This window comes from Thalassophryne amazonica, chromosome 9 (assembly GCF_902500255.1).
Source record: "Thalassophryne amazonica chromosome 9, fThaAma1.1, whole genome shotgun sequence".
NCBI lineage: Eukaryota > Metazoa > Chordata > Actinopteri > Batrachoidiformes > Batrachoididae > Thalassophryne > Thalassophryne amazonica.
Window position 1 is genome coordinate 54,315,742 of NC_047111.1, and position 17,428 is coordinate 54,333,169.

The 17,428-nt window shown below is 39.2% G+C and overlaps 1 protein-coding gene across 1 annotated transcript in view; it reads right to left on the reverse strand.

The window, feature by feature from the left end:
• Positions 1–4,518: 4,518 nt before the first annotated feature.
• The window catches only part of rad50 (RAD50 homolog, double strand break repair protein), a 132,937-nt gene continuing 120,027 nt past the window's right edge, over positions 4,519–17,428 (reverse strand). The window contains exons 17-20 of the mRNA XM_034179053.1: positions 14,848–14,933; positions 14,605–14,747; positions 14,219–14,352; positions 4,519–5,751 (exon numbers count right to left, since the gene is read on the reverse strand). Coding sequence (XP_034034944.1) covers positions 5,565–5,751; positions 14,219–14,352; positions 14,605–14,747; positions 14,848–14,933 — 550 coding nt within the window. The 3' untranslated portion in view covers positions 4,519–5,564. The remainder of the gene's footprint in view (positions 5,752–14,218; positions 14,353–14,604; positions 14,748–14,847; positions 14,934–17,428) is intronic.

Below are 17,428 nucleotides of genomic sequence, written 5' to 3' on the forward strand. Positions count from 1 at the left end.
TGGATGTGTGAGAATCTACTGAATCTACTGGTACCTTGTTTCCCATGTAACAATAAGAAATATACTCAAAACCTGGATTTATCTTTTTAGTCACATAGCATTACTATTATTCTGAACACTGCTGTATATCGCATACCAGGTATGCGCTTCCATGCAAGATAATTTGATTTAATTTAGTTGGGACAACATATATTTATTAGATAGAAATAGAATCCAATAAGTCAATTTTTTGAGTTTAGGAACCTGCAGTAACTACCAATGTGTTGCTCAAAAATAAGGATTCAGTCGGGTGCCAAAAGGTTTTCCTTTATCATTAATAATTTTTTACAGCAGTACACAAATACAAATTTTGAGGAAGCTCCAAATACAGGGATAATTCAAGGATTTTTTTTTCAACTATTAAAAAAATTAAACAAGAGAATAGGTATCTGTTGGAGCACTGCAAGTGTTGGGGGAAGTATATTATATTTTTGTACATTTTCTTTTGACGTTTGATGTTTTGGGAAACATTTTTAAAAATTATATGCACATTTTAATTCTCTAGGTTTCTTTACAATTCAAGCATTTTTTAAATGCTTCACATTGTAGAGCCATCAAATAAAAGATCACTGTTATAAGCTGAATTATGCTTAAAGTATTCTACATGGATGCTTAGGATGAAAAAAAAGGACAACAATCCAAAGTCTTGGTAAATTAAAAGACAGCAACTATTCGCGGCAAAGCCGTGAAAGGTGGTCAGTAAGGGGGGGGGGGGGTCCCCCCAGAAAATTTTAAGAATTTAAGTGCCCTGTGGTGCATTTTGGTGTATTATTTGGATTAAATTTGGACTTGAAACAGTTGTTAAACTTCTCTTGTGATCTCATGCAGTATGGCATGTTGTACCATCCTGTAGGAGTATATACAGAATATAACACAATAGTTTACAAATATAGCTAACTCATGCAAAAAAAACTTTATTGGTTTAGTTTGTTTTTGATTGGGCTCAAAGACTAGACAATTAAAATCTCAACATTCAAAGAACTAGTTAACTTCATAATGCTTTCAGACCAGAGACTAGATAATTGCTTTCAGACTAGCTAAAGATACATAACATAATACTGATAAGATTCTGTTTAGGATCAATTCACTTTTGTATGCCATCACAGATGACATTACCATGTATACATACTATTATATAAATACATATACAGTCAGCCTATTTGTCTGCTCTGAACACTGACATGGCATCTAATCAGTCATTCTATACCTAGAGTGTTACATTTTCTTCTTACAGAACTACATAAACACAGTATAAACACATCAACCAATGTTCCACATCCTGGTTTCTCTCCTGTGTAAAATCATATTTGAATATCACACTGACTAAATTAATATGCATGTACAAAACATGAATATCAATCTAAAATGTCTACTATACTTTAAGTCAAGCCTTAAAGCCTATTTTTATTCTCTTTCTTATGAATAGTTTTTTTTATCTGTTTTATTCTTTTACTTGTTTTTAATTATGTATTTGAATTTTTTACATTTTTATTTTTTATGTTGAACTGTTCTATGTGAGGTGCCTTGAGATGGCTTTTGTTGTGATTTGGCGCTTTATAAGACGATTAAATTGAAATTGAATTGACAACATTTTATTGAGTCTTAAAGTAAATAAATATGAAATTTGTCACTGGATCCTTAAACTTTGGACATAATAAACTCTACATGGTGGATCCTTGATCTCTGGACATAAATAGAAATAAAATCTGTAGTTTTTGTCAAAAGCATTTCCTTTCAGACATTTTGGCATGAATGTCTTTCCATATATCTCAGCTGAGCTCTTACAGCTGGCTGTGCTGTATGTCAGCATCAGTTTAATTCATAAAGAACACAGGACGACTCATTTTGGGAAGAAAAAACCCCAAAACGTTTTAGTCGATTGTAGTTTATTTTCTGTATTACAGCCTTTGTAAAGAGGTGTCATTTTATTTAAAGCGGCAATTTTGTGTCAACAGAACAGAGGACGATTCTCGTTTCTTGACTACAACATGACAAGAGTCCCAGTTAGTGACTTGAATCCACACAAAAGCGACTCACGCTATTTTAATGGCTTTGAGAGGAGTTAAGAAGCGGACTTGCCGCTTCTGAAGAGCAGCGAATCAAAGAACCACGAGCCAGTGGTTCGAAGCATTGCTTCAATGGCTCACGCATCAAAGTGGAGTCGCGCTGCAGAAACGGTTGATTACGGAGCCGCTGCAGACCAAACCCTGAATATCCGTAAGACTTTATTCGTACGTCCGTATGACTCTGAAACTCGTAAAGATCCGTATAATTTACGGACAATCCGTATAGGTTGACATGTATGGATTTGAGGAAATAAAAATTAATGTTTTGCTAGTTCTTTTAGACGGTGAGATTTTGCAAAAAGACGGAAATCCGTCCAAAGACGGCGAATAAGCATCCATGATTCTATGAAAATAGAAGCGATTTTTGAACACAGTCCAGTGAAGACGTTCATTTAGGCACATAAGAGCAGCCTTTACAGCTTTACATGTGACTGAATATATTTTTTGAAACAGCAGGTTTTAATGATCCAAGCAGTGACCGAGCCAAAGAACAAGATTTTCTGCAAACACTTGAAAATTTTATTGCAATGATACATGACAGGATTTCAATAAATATATTACAGTAAATAATCCATCCTTAAATACAAACAAAATAAATAAGCATGTAGTTGACAGTGATCACATTTGAGCAAAACAAAAACAAAAACCCTCCTACTTGTGTTATTTTTTTCTTCCATACAATTTCCACACAAATCTGTTAATCAAATTGCTACAATGGTTGCTGTGTTAATTCCCCAGCTCGTTTAAGAAAATCTTTTTTAATTTAGCTATCCCCCCCCCCCCAAAAAAAAACAACCCCTGTCATTCTCAATCTTCCGTTTGTGATTAAGAATCCATTTTTACCAAAATGTAAATCACTGTTTTTCAATAAAGTCAACCTGAAAGCCAAAGAAAAACACAGGTGGTGTTTTACACGTTTGGAGACATCAAGGAGCTGCTCGTGGTGATCCTCTGCAGGTTTTTCTGCTGGATACAGTCGAGGAGATGGTCCATGAGCTTGTGTAGTGTAATCTCGATGTGCGAATGTGGCACGTCCTTTAGCACTTCTAAGCAGTTCACCTGAAAAACAATAAAATAAAGTTTGATCACTTTAAAGAGTCTCTGATTGCTACTCTACATTTGCTTTGACAGGACAACACGAGCATCACTTACATTTCTGCAGACATTGCAAATATTTAGATTTCGGACAAGCTCTTTCTCGTCATTTGTTTTTCCGAATTTCTTCGGGTTGTCCAGGATGTTGTACACTTTGCAGAAGAACGTGTCCTGTACAGTGCAAGAGAAAGAGAAAATTAGCTGTTAACAATAATCCAATGTCCAAGAGAACTCGACAGCAGTCAAGCCTTCCTCACCTGGCATCTGTTCTGCCCATGGGTCAGGTTATAAACATCTTCCACAAAGACTTCCTGGAGCACAAGGGAGAAACGAAAAAGCAAGAGTTAAAAATGTCAATTGCCTGAAAACAAGATTTCAATAACACAGTGAAAGAAAGTGATTGCAGACAGAATATACAGCATCAGATGAGCACTTACGCTTTTCTTATGTAAAGTGAAATTTTTAGCAATTTCAAACATCCTGTCGAGGTTGGGTTGAACATCGTGACAGGGAGGACGGCTGATTGCTGGACCGGCCATCAACCCCACGGTGAAGAGCACGAGGAGCGCTATCATCTTCGTGATCGTATGTTTGGCTGCCAATCTCTAAAGAACTGTGTCAACTTCACCTACAGGTTGTATGAGGTCTCAGCAGAGGAAAGCTGATTTATAGATCACTAGCCCACGCCTTCACCACGTATTTTCCCTTATTAGAAAAGAACAAAAACGACGCAGCAAGTCTGCAGTGGGAGATGACACGATTGATAATAACACACAACAAAAAATGAGCAAACCTCCTGTGAAGTGGTTCAGGTGGTTGGCAGACCAGTGACTTAAATGAGTGTGAAGAAAGAAACCGTTAACATTGGCACTTCTCCAGGTTTCTCAGTTTAATGACAGAAAAGTAATTGTCAAACATCACCAATGACACACAACATGACAGTACAAATGAACCGGGAAAACGTGAACATTATTCCACACAAGTGTACAGTAGAACCCTTTCTGTTGCCACAGACGCCACTAAAGTAATGGTATCTGTGAAAGTGTCACAAAAACTAAGAAACTTCATGGAGAGCTGACAAAAAAAATTAAATATCAAGCCTTTTCCTCCAACATCTAAAGACCCATTACATGATATGTTTTTCACATCTACATACTGAATAATGTCATTCAAACCACAAACATTGAAGAACACGTGTTTGGTTAATTGTCACCACGTACGTACATATTACAGACTGAAAAATAGTTTGCAAGACCCTCTCTTCAGCAAGACTAAAGGCACTAAATTCAAAGTTAAACCTTTGGCATTTTTTTTTAGCAGACAATTTAGTTTGGCCTAAACTTTCAGACATAAGTTTAGTTACACCTTTGTGAAAAACACTGATTCCTGAGTGCTAATTTGGGCCTTCTTATGGATATGACGTCTACTCATTCGTCTTAGTATTACAGAGTCTACAGTTGCACGTGGTACTACAAATCTTTTTGTGGTGACTCCTAAGAAGGAATCGGACTTCTGGAAATCCAATAGTTTAGATTTCGAATCCATAGCTAAATTCTTTAGATTCCCTTGCTCTTAACAGCAAGAAGCCACTGGTTCTTCAGGAAGTCTCTTAAATGGAGCCAAACATTCCTTCAAATAACCCCAAATTGTGCCAATTAAATATTCTGATTTTTTTTTTTAATTAGCAATTCCTCCATTTTATGGAACCTTCCATGATATATAGAGGCATTCTTGTGGTAAGGAGACCTTGGACTAACAGAAAAGCTGATAATGAAGAGAAACTAAAATAATTCAACCTTGGAACTATTGTTTTTAAATAACTTTACATGGAAATAAAATAAACATTACAACTGACTTAACACATACTGTCTGATAAAACAATATGTGCACTTCAGGCAAACAGATTATTTTCACAAAGGTGTCTGTAAAATTATGTTTGCAACTGTATGTTCCCAGGGTCCTACTGTATGATCACCACTTCAGTATTCTCTTAATACACCAAAAAAACATCTCCTATTGTGTTCACATCAAATTTAACCAACCTTAAATGGGGAACACTGGACCTTTTATGTTCCCTTTAAGGCCCATATTGGGAACAGGGAATCCTGGGATTACAGGAAAGACACAATCACAACAACATCAGCCTTTCTATTCTCATAGTTAAGTGATTACAATTAAAGTTACATACACTTTGCTAAACAAACCAATCTAAGAGAGATAAATAGAATTTTAGAATTTTTAGTGATGTTGCAAAGTTTTTTTTTAACCAAACTGAGTGAGCGTAAACTCTGCCCAAATGCAAAAAAGTAGAAGATGAAGGGATATGGATTGTTCCCCTTGGTCAATGACACTGTTGGTGTCTGCTCAGTGTAGATACGTGGACAGCGAGTTAATGCTGCACTTTGTGATCTCAGAGTTCTGATCCAGGTTCTTACGGATGCGGTAGAAATGTTCAATGTAGCTGGATCGGCCGAGTAGCTCCACAAAGTCCTCATCGTGAGTGATGACCAGCAGCTGGAAGTTACGCTGGCGAGAGCGACTCTTAATGATTCTGAGAAGTAAAAAATAAAAATAAAAGAGGATGTCATGACAGAATTAAGTATATTTTCAAATAGTTCATACTGTAATCAAACACATTACAAAGCATGGTGGTGACAGCATCATGCTGTAGGGATGTTTTTCAGTGGCAGGAACTGGGAGACTAGTCAGGATTGAGGGAAAGGACCTGAATCTGATTGAACATCTCTAGAGAGATCTGAAAATGTCTGTGCACTGATGCTCCCCATCCAACCTGTTGGAGCTTGAGAGGTGCTGCAAAGAGGAACGGGCAAAACTGTCCAAAGATAGGTGCACCAAGCTTGTGGCATCATATTCAAGAAGACTTGAGGCTGTAACTGTTGCCAAAGGTGCATCAAAAAAGTACTGAGGAAAGGGTGTGAATACTTATGTACATGTGATTCCTTAGTTTTTTATTTTTTAATAAATTTGCAAAAATTTCAAAAAAACTTTTTTCATGTTGTCATTATGAGGTGTTATGAATAGAATTCTGAGGGAAAAAAAGAATTTCAGCCATTTTGGAATAAGGCTGTAACATAAGATGTGGAAAAAGTGAAGCGCTGTGAATACTTTCCAGATGCACTGTATGAACCTACGGTATGTGCACAGTGTGGCAGCTCAAACAGGGTAAATAATATTGTGTCATGAATGACTGTGAGGACTTGCATTATTGCGACACATCCCCAAAACTGGGCCCCACTGGTATGTGGGGGAAACGGAGCAGCGCCAGTAACACAGAGCACCCCTACCCCAATGGGAGTGGTCGCGCAAAGCGACAGGATCAATATTACATGCTAATAGGAGGTGAGAAGCAGGCACAGAGCAGTAATAGGAAGCTGTCCCAAACTGCTCCACAGGTGGGTGAGAGGAAGCAATTTCACAACAAGAATGTGATAAAAGACACAAACCACCAGTTCCAACACTAGACAACGCCCAACAACCCACAAAGAGAGCGAGTCAATGCCCCACCAAGGACCACCCACCAGGGCAAGTATTGGCACTCCCTGGAACAAGGGTGTCCATACTGAAGCCAAGGTGGGGACTCACTCAGCGGCGGGCATGGAAAGGCTCTAACCCCAAGGGAGGCAACTCACACCACCTATAGGGGGGCCCAGACAGCCTTGTGGCATTCTTCTTTTATGTTCTTTTCCTCTGGGGATGTTACTTAGGATGTTGTTCTAATTCCTGAAAAACTAAACCAACCAATTTACATAAATCTAGGCAAGAGTTTTGCATGTCCTGGAATACATACCACCATCAGTGGGATTTTCAACAGCCCACTGCAATAGTGATACTTAGAGAGCAGGGCAGTTGATGGGTGATATATATCTCCATCCTCCAGGTAGGCTGTATGAATCCCGATACCCTGAGCTCCATTTTCATCATCAGGATGGTGTAAACACAGTTCTGTCTGACAAAATCCAATATTTCTGTCTATCAGACAGTGTATACAGCCACAAAAAACATTCTTGGACTATTTTCTTTTTCCAGGCTCTACAAGCCGCCCCCCCCCCCCCCCCCCAAAATGAGCAAATGAGGATTTTTTTTTTGTGAGGAACTTTCCACTTTTCATCCATTGACAGATATCTATCGACATTTCTGCATAAAGGGAAGACAGAAAACATTCAGCTGGAGATGATGAGTGATTGGCTCTAGCGAGAACGTGGCTCTACTGGTCTTTACTGGTGGTTGGCTCTCACTGCGGTATTGTATCACTTCCTGTTCCGGAGCACAGCGGTGTTTTGCTGTATCTGTTAGCTGTTTAATCTGCGTAGTTAGATTGATCTACAACCCCTGGCAAAAATTATGGAATCACCGGCCTCGGAGGATGTTCATTCAGTTGTTTAATTTTGTAGAAAAAAAGCAGATCACAGACATGACACAAAACTAAAGTCATTTCAAATGGCAACTTTCTGGCTTTAAGAAACACTATAAGAAGTCAGGAAAAAAAATTGTGGCAGTCAGTAACGGTTACTTTGTTAGACCAAGCAGAGGGAAAAAATATGGAATCACTCAGTTCTGAGGAAAAAATTATGGAGTCATGAAAAACAAAAGAACGCTCCAACACATCACTAGTATTTTGTTGCACCACCTCTGGCTTTTATAACAGCTTGCAGTCTCTGAGGCATGGACTTAATGAGTGACAAACAGTACTCTTCATCAATCTGGCTCCAACTTTCTCTGATTGCTGTTGCCAGATCAGCTTTGCAGGTTGGAGCCTTGTCATAGACCATTTTCTTCAACTTCCACCAAAGATTTTCAATTAGATTAAGATCTGGACTATTTGCAGGCCATGACATTGACCCTATGTGTCTTTTTGCAAGGAATGTTTTCACAGTTTTCGCTCTATGGCAAGATGCATTATCATCTTGAAAAATGATTCCATCATCCCCAAACATCCTTTCAATTGATGGGATAAGAAAAGTGCCCAAAATATCAATGTAAACTTGTGCATTTATTGATGATGTAATGACAGCCATCTCCCCAGTGCCTTTACCTGACATGCAGCCCCATATCATCAATGACTGTGGAAATTTACATGTTCTCTTCAGGCAGTCATCTTTATAAATCTCACTGGAACGGCACCAAACAAAAGTTCCAGCATCATCACCTTGCCCAATGCAGATTCGAGATTCATCACTGAATATGACTTTCATCCAGTCATCCACAGTCCACGATTGCTTTTATTAGCCCATTGTAACCTTGTTTTTTTCTGTTTAGGTGTTAATGATGGCTTTCGTTTAGCTTTTCTGTATGTAAATCCCATTTCCTTTAGACGGTTTCTTATAGTTCGGTCACAGACGTTGACTCCAGTTTCCTCCCATTCGTTCCTCATTTGTTCTGTTCTGCATTTTCGATTTTTGAGACATACTGCTTTAAATTTTCTATCTTGACGCTTTGATGTCTTCCTTGGTCTACCACTATGTTTGCCTTTAACAACCTTCCCATGTTGTTTGTATTTGGTCCAGAGTTTAGACACAGCTAACTGTGAACAACCAACATCTTTTGCAACATTGCGTGATGATTTACCCTCTTTTAAGAGTTTGATAATCCTCTCCTTTGTTTCAATTGACATCACTCATGTTGGAGCCATGATTCATGTCAGTCCACTTGGTGCAACAGCTCTCCAAGGTGTGATCACTCCTTTTTAGATGCAGACTAACGAGCAGATCTGATTTGATGCAGGTGTTAGTTTTGAGGATGAAAATTTACAGGGTGATTCCATAATTTATTCCTCAGAATTGAGTGAGTCCATATTTTTTTCCCTCTGCTTGGTCTAAAAAAGTAACCGTTACTGACTGCCACAATTATTTTTCCTGATTGATTATAGTGTTTCTTAAAGCCAGAAAGTTGCCATTTGAAATGACTTTAGTTTTGTGTCATGTCTGTGATCTGCTTTTTTTCTACAAAATTAAACAACTGAATGAACATCCTCCGAGGCCGGTGATTCCATAATTATTGCCAGGGGTTGTAGATAACGATTTGTTTCACAGTGTAATCTTCACGTGCCTTAACAAAAGCACTCCCTCTGCTGAATCACCTCTAAATTATTTACACATTATTCACTTTGTGTGTTATTAGGAATCCGCTAGCTTAGCGCAGCTACTAGCTCTTAGCCGGTTTAGCATGGCGGCTTCTCCTGTCTCTCCCGCAATTCTCTGCTCTGGGTGTGAAATGTTTAATTATTCCTCGGCCTCCTTTAGCAATAACGGTACTTGTAATAAGTGTAGCTTATTTGTAGCTTTGGAGGCCAGGCTGGGCGAATTGGAGACTCGGCTTCGCACCTTGGAAAATCCTACAGCTAGCCAGGCCCCTGTAGTCGGTGCGGACCAAGGTAGCTTAGCCGCCGTTAGCTGCCCCCCAGCAGATCCCGAGCAGCCGGGAAAGCAGGCCGGCTGGGTGACTGTGAGGAGGAAGCGTAGTCCTAAACAGAAGCTCCCTGTACACCACCAACCCGTTCACATCTCCAACCGTTTTTCCCCACTCGGCGACACAACTCCCGAGGAACAAACTTTGGTTATTGGCGACTCTGTTTTGAGAAATGTGAAGTTAGCGACACCAGCAACCATACTCAATTGTCTTCCGAGGGCCAGAGCAGGCGACATTGAAGGAAATTTGAAACTGCTGGCTAAGGCTAAGCGTAAATTTTGTAAGATTGTAATTCAGACTCTAGTTTTCTCTGGGCCCCTCCCCAATGGGACCGGGAGTGACATGTTTAGCCGCATGTTCTCCTTGAATTGCTGTCTGTCTGAGTGGTGTCCAAAAAATGAGGTGGGCTTCATAGATAATTGGCAAAGCTTCTGGGGAAAACCTGGTCTTGTTAGGAGAGACGGCATCCATCCCACTTTGGATGGAGCAGCTCTCATTTCTAGAAATCTGGCAAATTTTATTAAACCCTCCAAACCGTGACTACCCAGGGTTGGGATCAGGAAGCAGAGTTGTAGTCTTACACACCTCTCTGCAGCTTCTCTCCCCCTGCCATGGTATGGTATGATCTTATTTCTCAGGGATAGTGCACAATAATACATTGACCTAAAAAAACAGGAAAGATGCATTGTGCCAGGTTATAGCAAAAAAATACTAATTTCCACCTGTAGTCCCTGGACAGGTTGATGTCTAACTATAAATAACAGCATTTGTAAATGAAAAGAAAATCCATTTAGCACAAAGGCTATTGATACTGTATACATATAATACCTCACCCCTCAAGTATACCATTCATAAAAACTTTCAACATTTTATCAATTCAAAGACATATACAAAAGATACCACTTTGTTCACACACACACACACACACATATATATATATACACACATACATATACACACATACATACACACATATACATACATACATACATATATATACATACATATATATATATATATATATATATATATATACATACGTGCACACATACACAGTCACACTTTTCAAACATCTTCACACTATATTCTCACTCTTACATCATATATACAAATCATATTTTTCAGACGCCTGCACTCTCATACATACGCTCTCATACACATGCATTCATCAGTGGTGGGTACAAACTTGCTTTGATAAAAGCCATTTCTTTGTCAGCTGTGCAAACATTGGAAAAGTTGTACATTTCATTATGTCGTTTGGTAAGATATTCCACTGACTAGAGGCAACAACAGAAAAGGCAGATTTGGCAAAAGTCCCCCCAATACCCCATCCCTGTAGAGACGGTGTCTGCTCCCAGACCACCAACAACCAGTAAAAATCTATTTAAGCATAAAAATTCAAAAAGAAAAAATAATATAGCACCTTCAACTGCACCACAGACTAAAACGGTTAAATGTGGTTTATTAAATATTAGGTCTCTCTCTTCTAAGTCCCTGTTAGTAAATGATATAATAATTGATCAACATATTGATTTATTCTGCCTTACAAAAACCTGGTTACAGCAGGATGAATATGTTAGTTTAAATGAGTCAACACCCCCGAGTCACACTAACTGTCAGAATGCTCGTAGCACGGGCTGAGGGGGAGGATTAGCAGCAATCTTCCACTCTTATTAATTAATCAAAAACCCAGACAGAGCTTTAATTCATTTGAAAGCTTGACTCTTAATCTTGTCCATCCAAATTGGAAGTCCCAAAAACCAGTTTTATTTGTTGTTATCTATCGTCCGCCTGGTCGTTACTGTGAGTTTCTCTGTGAATTTTCCGACCTTTTGTCTGACTTAGTGCTTAGCTCAGATAAGATAATTATAGTGGGCGATTTTAACATCCACATAGATGCTGAGAATGACAGCCTCAACACTGCATTTAATCTATTATTAGACTCAATTGGCTTTGCTCAAAATGTAAATGAGTCCACCCACCACTTTAATCATACTTTAGATATTGTTTTGACTTATGGTATGGAAATTGAAGACTTAACAGTATTCCCTGAAAACCCCCTTCTGTCTGATCATTTCTTAATAACATTTACATTTACTTTAATGGACTACCCAGCAGTGGGGAATAAGTTACAGTAGAAGTCTTTTGGAAAGCGCTGTAACTAGGTTTAAGGATATGATTCCTTCTTTGTTATGTTCTCCAATGCCATATACCAACACAGTGCAGAGTAGCTACCTAAACTCTGTGAGTGAGATAGATTATCTCGTCAATAGTTTTACATCCTCATTGAGCACAACTTTGGATGCTGTAGCTCCTCTGAAGAAGAGAGCCTTAAATCAGAAGTGCCTGACTCCGTGGTATAACTCACAAACTCACAGCTTAAAGCAGATAACCCATAAGTTGGAGAGGAAATGGCGTCTCACTAATTTAGATGATCTTCACTTAGCCTGGAAAATGAGTCTATTGCTCTATAAAAAAGCCCTCCGTAAAGCTAGGACAGCTTACTACTCATCACTAATTGAAGAAAATAACAACAACCCAAGGTTTCTTTTCAGCACTGTAGCCAGGCTGACAACGAGTCAGAGCTCTATTGAGCCGAGTATTCCTTTAACTTTAACTAGTAATGACTTCATGACTTTCTTTGCTAATAAAATTTTAACTATTAGAGAAAAATTTACTCATAGCCATCCCAAAGACATATCTTTATGTTCGACTGCTTTCAGTAATGCTGGTATTTGGTTAGACTCTTTCTCTCCGATTGTTCTGTCTGAGTTATTTTCATTAGTCACTTCCTCCAAACCATCAACATGTCTATTAGACCCCATTCCTACCAGGCTGCTCAAGGAAGCCCTAGCTCTTAGACCTCAGTGCTGCTTTTGATACTGTTGACCATAAAATTTTATTACAGAGATTAGAGCATGCCATAGATATTAAAGGCACTGCGCTGCGGTGGTTTGAATCATATTTATCTAATAGATTACAATTTGTTTATGTAAATGGGGAGTCTTCTTCACAGACTAAGGTTAGTTATGGAGTTCCACAAGGTTCTGTGCTAGGACCAATTTTATTCACTTTATACATGCTTCCCTTAGGTAGTATTATTAGAAAGCATTGCTTAAACTTTCATTGTTATGCAGATGATACCCAGCTTATCTATCCATGAAGCCAGAGGACACACACCAATTAGTTAAACTGCAGGAATGTCTTACAGACAAAGACATGGATGACCTCTAATTTCCTGCTTTTAAACTCAGATAAAACTGAAGTTATTGTACTTGGCCCCACAAATCTACCATATCACCCCAAGAGAGCGCTTCGCTCTCAGACTGCAGGCTTACTTGTAGTTCCTAGGGTTTTTAAGAGTAGAATGGGAGGTAGAGCCTTCAGCTTTCAGGCTCCTCTCCTGTGGAACCAGCTCCCAATTCGGATCAGGGACAGAGACATCCTCTCTACGTTTAAGATTAGGCTTAAAACTTTCCTTTTTGCTAAAGCTTATAGTTAGGGCTGGATCGGGTGACCCTGAACCATCCCTTAGTTATGCTGCTATAGACTTAGACTGCTGGGGGGTTCCCATGATGCACTGAGTGTTTCTTTCTCTTTTTGCTCTGTATGCACCACTCTGCATTTAATCATTAGTGATTGATCGCTGCTCTCTTCCACAGCATGTCTTTTTCCTGATTCTCTCCCCACAGCCCCAGCCAGTCCCAGCAGAAGACTGCCCCTCCCTGAGCCTGGTTCTGCTGGAGGTTTCTTCCTGTTAAAAGGGAGTTTTTCCTTCCCACTGTCACCAAGTGCTTGCTCATAGGGGGTAGTTTTGACCGTTTGGGTTTTTCTGTAATTATTGTATGAATTTTGCCTTGCAATATAAAGCGCCTTGGGACAACTGTTGTTGTGATTTGGCGCTATATAAATAAAACTGATTTGATTTGATTTTTCATTTATTGACATTGATATACAATTTCCTTCCTATATCACACTACTTCTGTGTGCAAAATATTTTGGTGAACCCATTCCCAGCAAGATAACCCTTATATTTAGTTGTGTCCAATTATTCATAGCCTCTCAAAATGGAAGAACTCTGTATAACCATGGGTATAATTCCTAACTGGTTAATGTGATTTATTTTTGTTTAAACTCTTGAACTACAGCTGAAAATCTGCAGTTCAATCACTTTTTGATTATTTCATTTCAATTGTACTGTTATTCTCCAAGCTGACTGTAATGTAGCGATGTGACTGTTGCAATCCTATTCTATACTGGCCATATAATTTGGTGAAGTCTATGAGAAGGTTAGCTAACCACTGTAGGTTTTAAGTGGTCATGGTTGTTAACAGCATGACTGACCACTAAATATATTCAGTTCCAGCAAAAATAAATGGCACCAGCATTGAAAAATGAGCACAAAATTTGTGTCCAAAAATTGCTTCAAAATAAATCAACACAAAATTACTTATTTCAGTTACATGAGTGTCGTCTTGAATTTTTTTTTTTAAAGTATGTCGAGCCAAATCTACCCTTGAGATTTGAATTAGAAATGGGAGATTATTAAACAGTGGTAGCATCTTGCACACTTACTGGGTGTTTGTACTTACTCGACAAGGGCATGTGCCAGCGACTCTATGTTCTCCCGGTCCAAATTGGTGGTGGGTTCATCCAGGGCCAGAATCCCACAGTTAAGACAAAAGGTCTCTGCGAGAGCGAGACGGATGATCAAGGATGCCAGCACCTAGACATGCATGCACACAGATACAGACAAAGATTGTAAGCAATATTCCACAAACTAACAAATTAATCATAAAGCCACACCCATGAAATCAACAGCGGTTTCAAGTGACTTAAATGTTTCCAATACTACACAGATAATTGATTCTTTCAAGCATTAAAACAAACAAAGCCCCATTTTTCACTTTAGGACATCACATAATTTAACTAACTGTCCTACAGTAATTTTCGTGAAAGACGAATGAGTTCCTGGTACCTTCTGACCAGCACTACAGCGCCCTCTCATATCCAAAGCTGTGTCTCCTTTCACCATAACCACTCTGTAGTTGTAAGTCCTCCGCCTCACTCCAGCAGATGAGTTCTCATCCACATCAGATCTAATTTCCACATACTCAATGTCTAGGGAGGGAACAGCAGACAGTGATGAGGAACAAAAGAGGAGGAAGGTGAAAAGAGAACTGTGTCCTATATACAGATAACACAGTTAAAAAAAATGCACCTTGACCCCTGTAGGTGGTGCGCCACAGGTCTCTGATAATCTTGTTGATCTCATCCATCTTCATGCTGTGGAATTTCATGATGCTCCTTCAAATAAAAATAGATGGAAAAAAGGGTTAGATAACATGCTGACTTCCCCAATTCAAGGTATCGGAGGGCAACCTGAACAGCTTCAGCAGATTAACAACTGAGCAACAACCATTAATGAGAAAAAAAAATGCAAGGTACAATGAAAACAAGTAACAATGGCTTTAGTGGTCACCATCAGTCCTGTCATGATATTAAATTTTGCTGGATGATGTTGCCTGAGAAAATCGACAACTTTGTTTTAAGACCATTTTAAGTCATTGGTACCGCCCCACTCGGAGTCGCCACAGCATATCTGAGGTGGATCTGCATTTTGCCACTGATCAGAAATCATTTGGAGAGGCGTGATACCTTCTTTTTGGCTGAGTGAAGACAAGTCATGGAACCATATTCTGGGTCATCTGATGGGGATTCCAGTGTGTATGATGGTAGAATTGCCAGCAAGGCATACATGCATTGTGGCACTCCTACTATATATTATGTACAACCACAATTCCAACAAAGTTGGGACGTTGTGTGAAATGTAAAAAAAACAGAATGTTTTAATTTAATGTTCAAACTGATAGACTTTTTTTTGTTTTTGTGCAAATATTTGCTCATTTTGAAATGGATGCCTGCAACTCATTTCAAAAAAGCTGGGACAGGGGCAACAAAAGACTGGGAAAGTTGATGAATGCTCAAAGAACATCTGTTTGGAACGTTCCACAGGTGAACAGGTTAATTGGAAACAGGTGAGTGTCATGATTGGGTATAAAAGGAGCATCCCCAAAAGGCTCAGCCGTTCACAAGCAAAGATGGGACAAGGATGACCATTTTGTGAACAACTGCGTGAAAAAAAAGTCCAAAATCTTAAGAACAATGTTCCTCAATGTTCAATTGCAAGGAATTTAGGGATTCCATCATCTACAGTCCATAATATAATCAGAAGATTCAGAGAATCTGCATAACTTTCAACAAATAAGCGGCAAGGCCGAAAACCAACAGTGAATGCCCGTGACCTTCGATCCCTCAGGTGGCACTGCATTAAAAACAGACATCATTGTGTAAAGGATCTTACTGCGTGGGCTCAGGAACACTTCAGAAAACCATTGTTAGTTAACATATTTCATCGCTGCATCTACAAGTGCAAGTTAAAACTCTACTTAAAAGTTAAAACTCATAGGTATTAAAGGCATTGCGCTGCGGTGGTTTGAATCATATTTGTCTAATAGATTACAGTTTGTTCATGTAAATGGGGAATCTTCTTCACAGACTAAAGTTAATTATGGAGTTCCACAAGGTTCTGTGCTAGGACCAATTTTATTCACTTTATACATGCTTCCCTTGGGCAGTATTATTAGACGGTATTGCTTAAATTTTCATTGTTACGCAGATGATACCCAGCTTTATCTATCCATGAAGCCAGAGGATACACACCAATTAGCTAAACTGCAGGATTGTCTTACAGACATAAAGACATGGATGACCTCTAATTTCCTGCTTTTAAACTCAGATAAAACTGAAGTTATTGTACTTGGCCCCACAAATCTTAGAAGCATGGTGTCTAACCAGATCGTTACTCTGGGTGGCATTTCCCTGATCTCTAGTAATACTGTGAGAAATCTTGGAGTTATTTTTGATCAGGATATGTCATTCAAAGCGCATATTAAACAAATATGTAGGACTGCCTTTTTGCATTTACGCAATATCTCTAAAATCAGAAAGGTCTTGTCTCAGAGTGATGCTGAAAAATTAATTCATGCATTTATTTCCTCTAGGCTGGACTATTGTAATTCATTATTATCAGGTTGTCCTAAAAGTTCCCTAAAAAGCCTTCAGTTGGTTCAGAATGCTGCAGCTAGAGTACTGACGGGGACTAGCAGGAGAGAGCATATCTCACCCGTGTTGGCCTCCCTTCATTGGCTTCCTGTTAATGCTAGAATAGAATTTAAAATTCTTCTTCTTACTTATAAGGTTTTGAATAATCAGGTCCCATCTTATCTTAGGGACCTCGTAGTACCATATTACCCCATTAGAGCGCTTCGCTCTCAGACTGCGGGCTTACTTGTAGTTCCTAGGGTTTGTAAGAGTAGAATGGGAGGCAGAGCCTTCAGCTTTCAGGCTCCTCTCCTGTGGAACCAGCTCCCAATTCAGATCAGGGAGACAGATACCCTCTCTACTTTTAAGATTAGGCTTAAAACTTTCCTTTTCCCTAAGGCTTATAGTTAGGGCTGGATCGGGTGACCCTGGACCATCCCTTGGTTATGTTGCTTTAGACGTAGACTGTGGGGGGGTTCCCATGATGCACTGTTTCTTTCTCTTTTTGCTCCGTATGCATCACTCTACATTTAATCATTAGTGATCGATCTCTTTTTCCTGGTTCTTTCCCTCAGCCCCAACCAGTCTCAGCAGAAGACTGCCCCTCCCTGAGCCTGGTTCTGCTGGAGGTTTCTTCCTGTTAAAAGGGAGTTTTTCCTTCCCACTGTGGCCAAGTGCTTGCTCATAGGGGGTCGTTT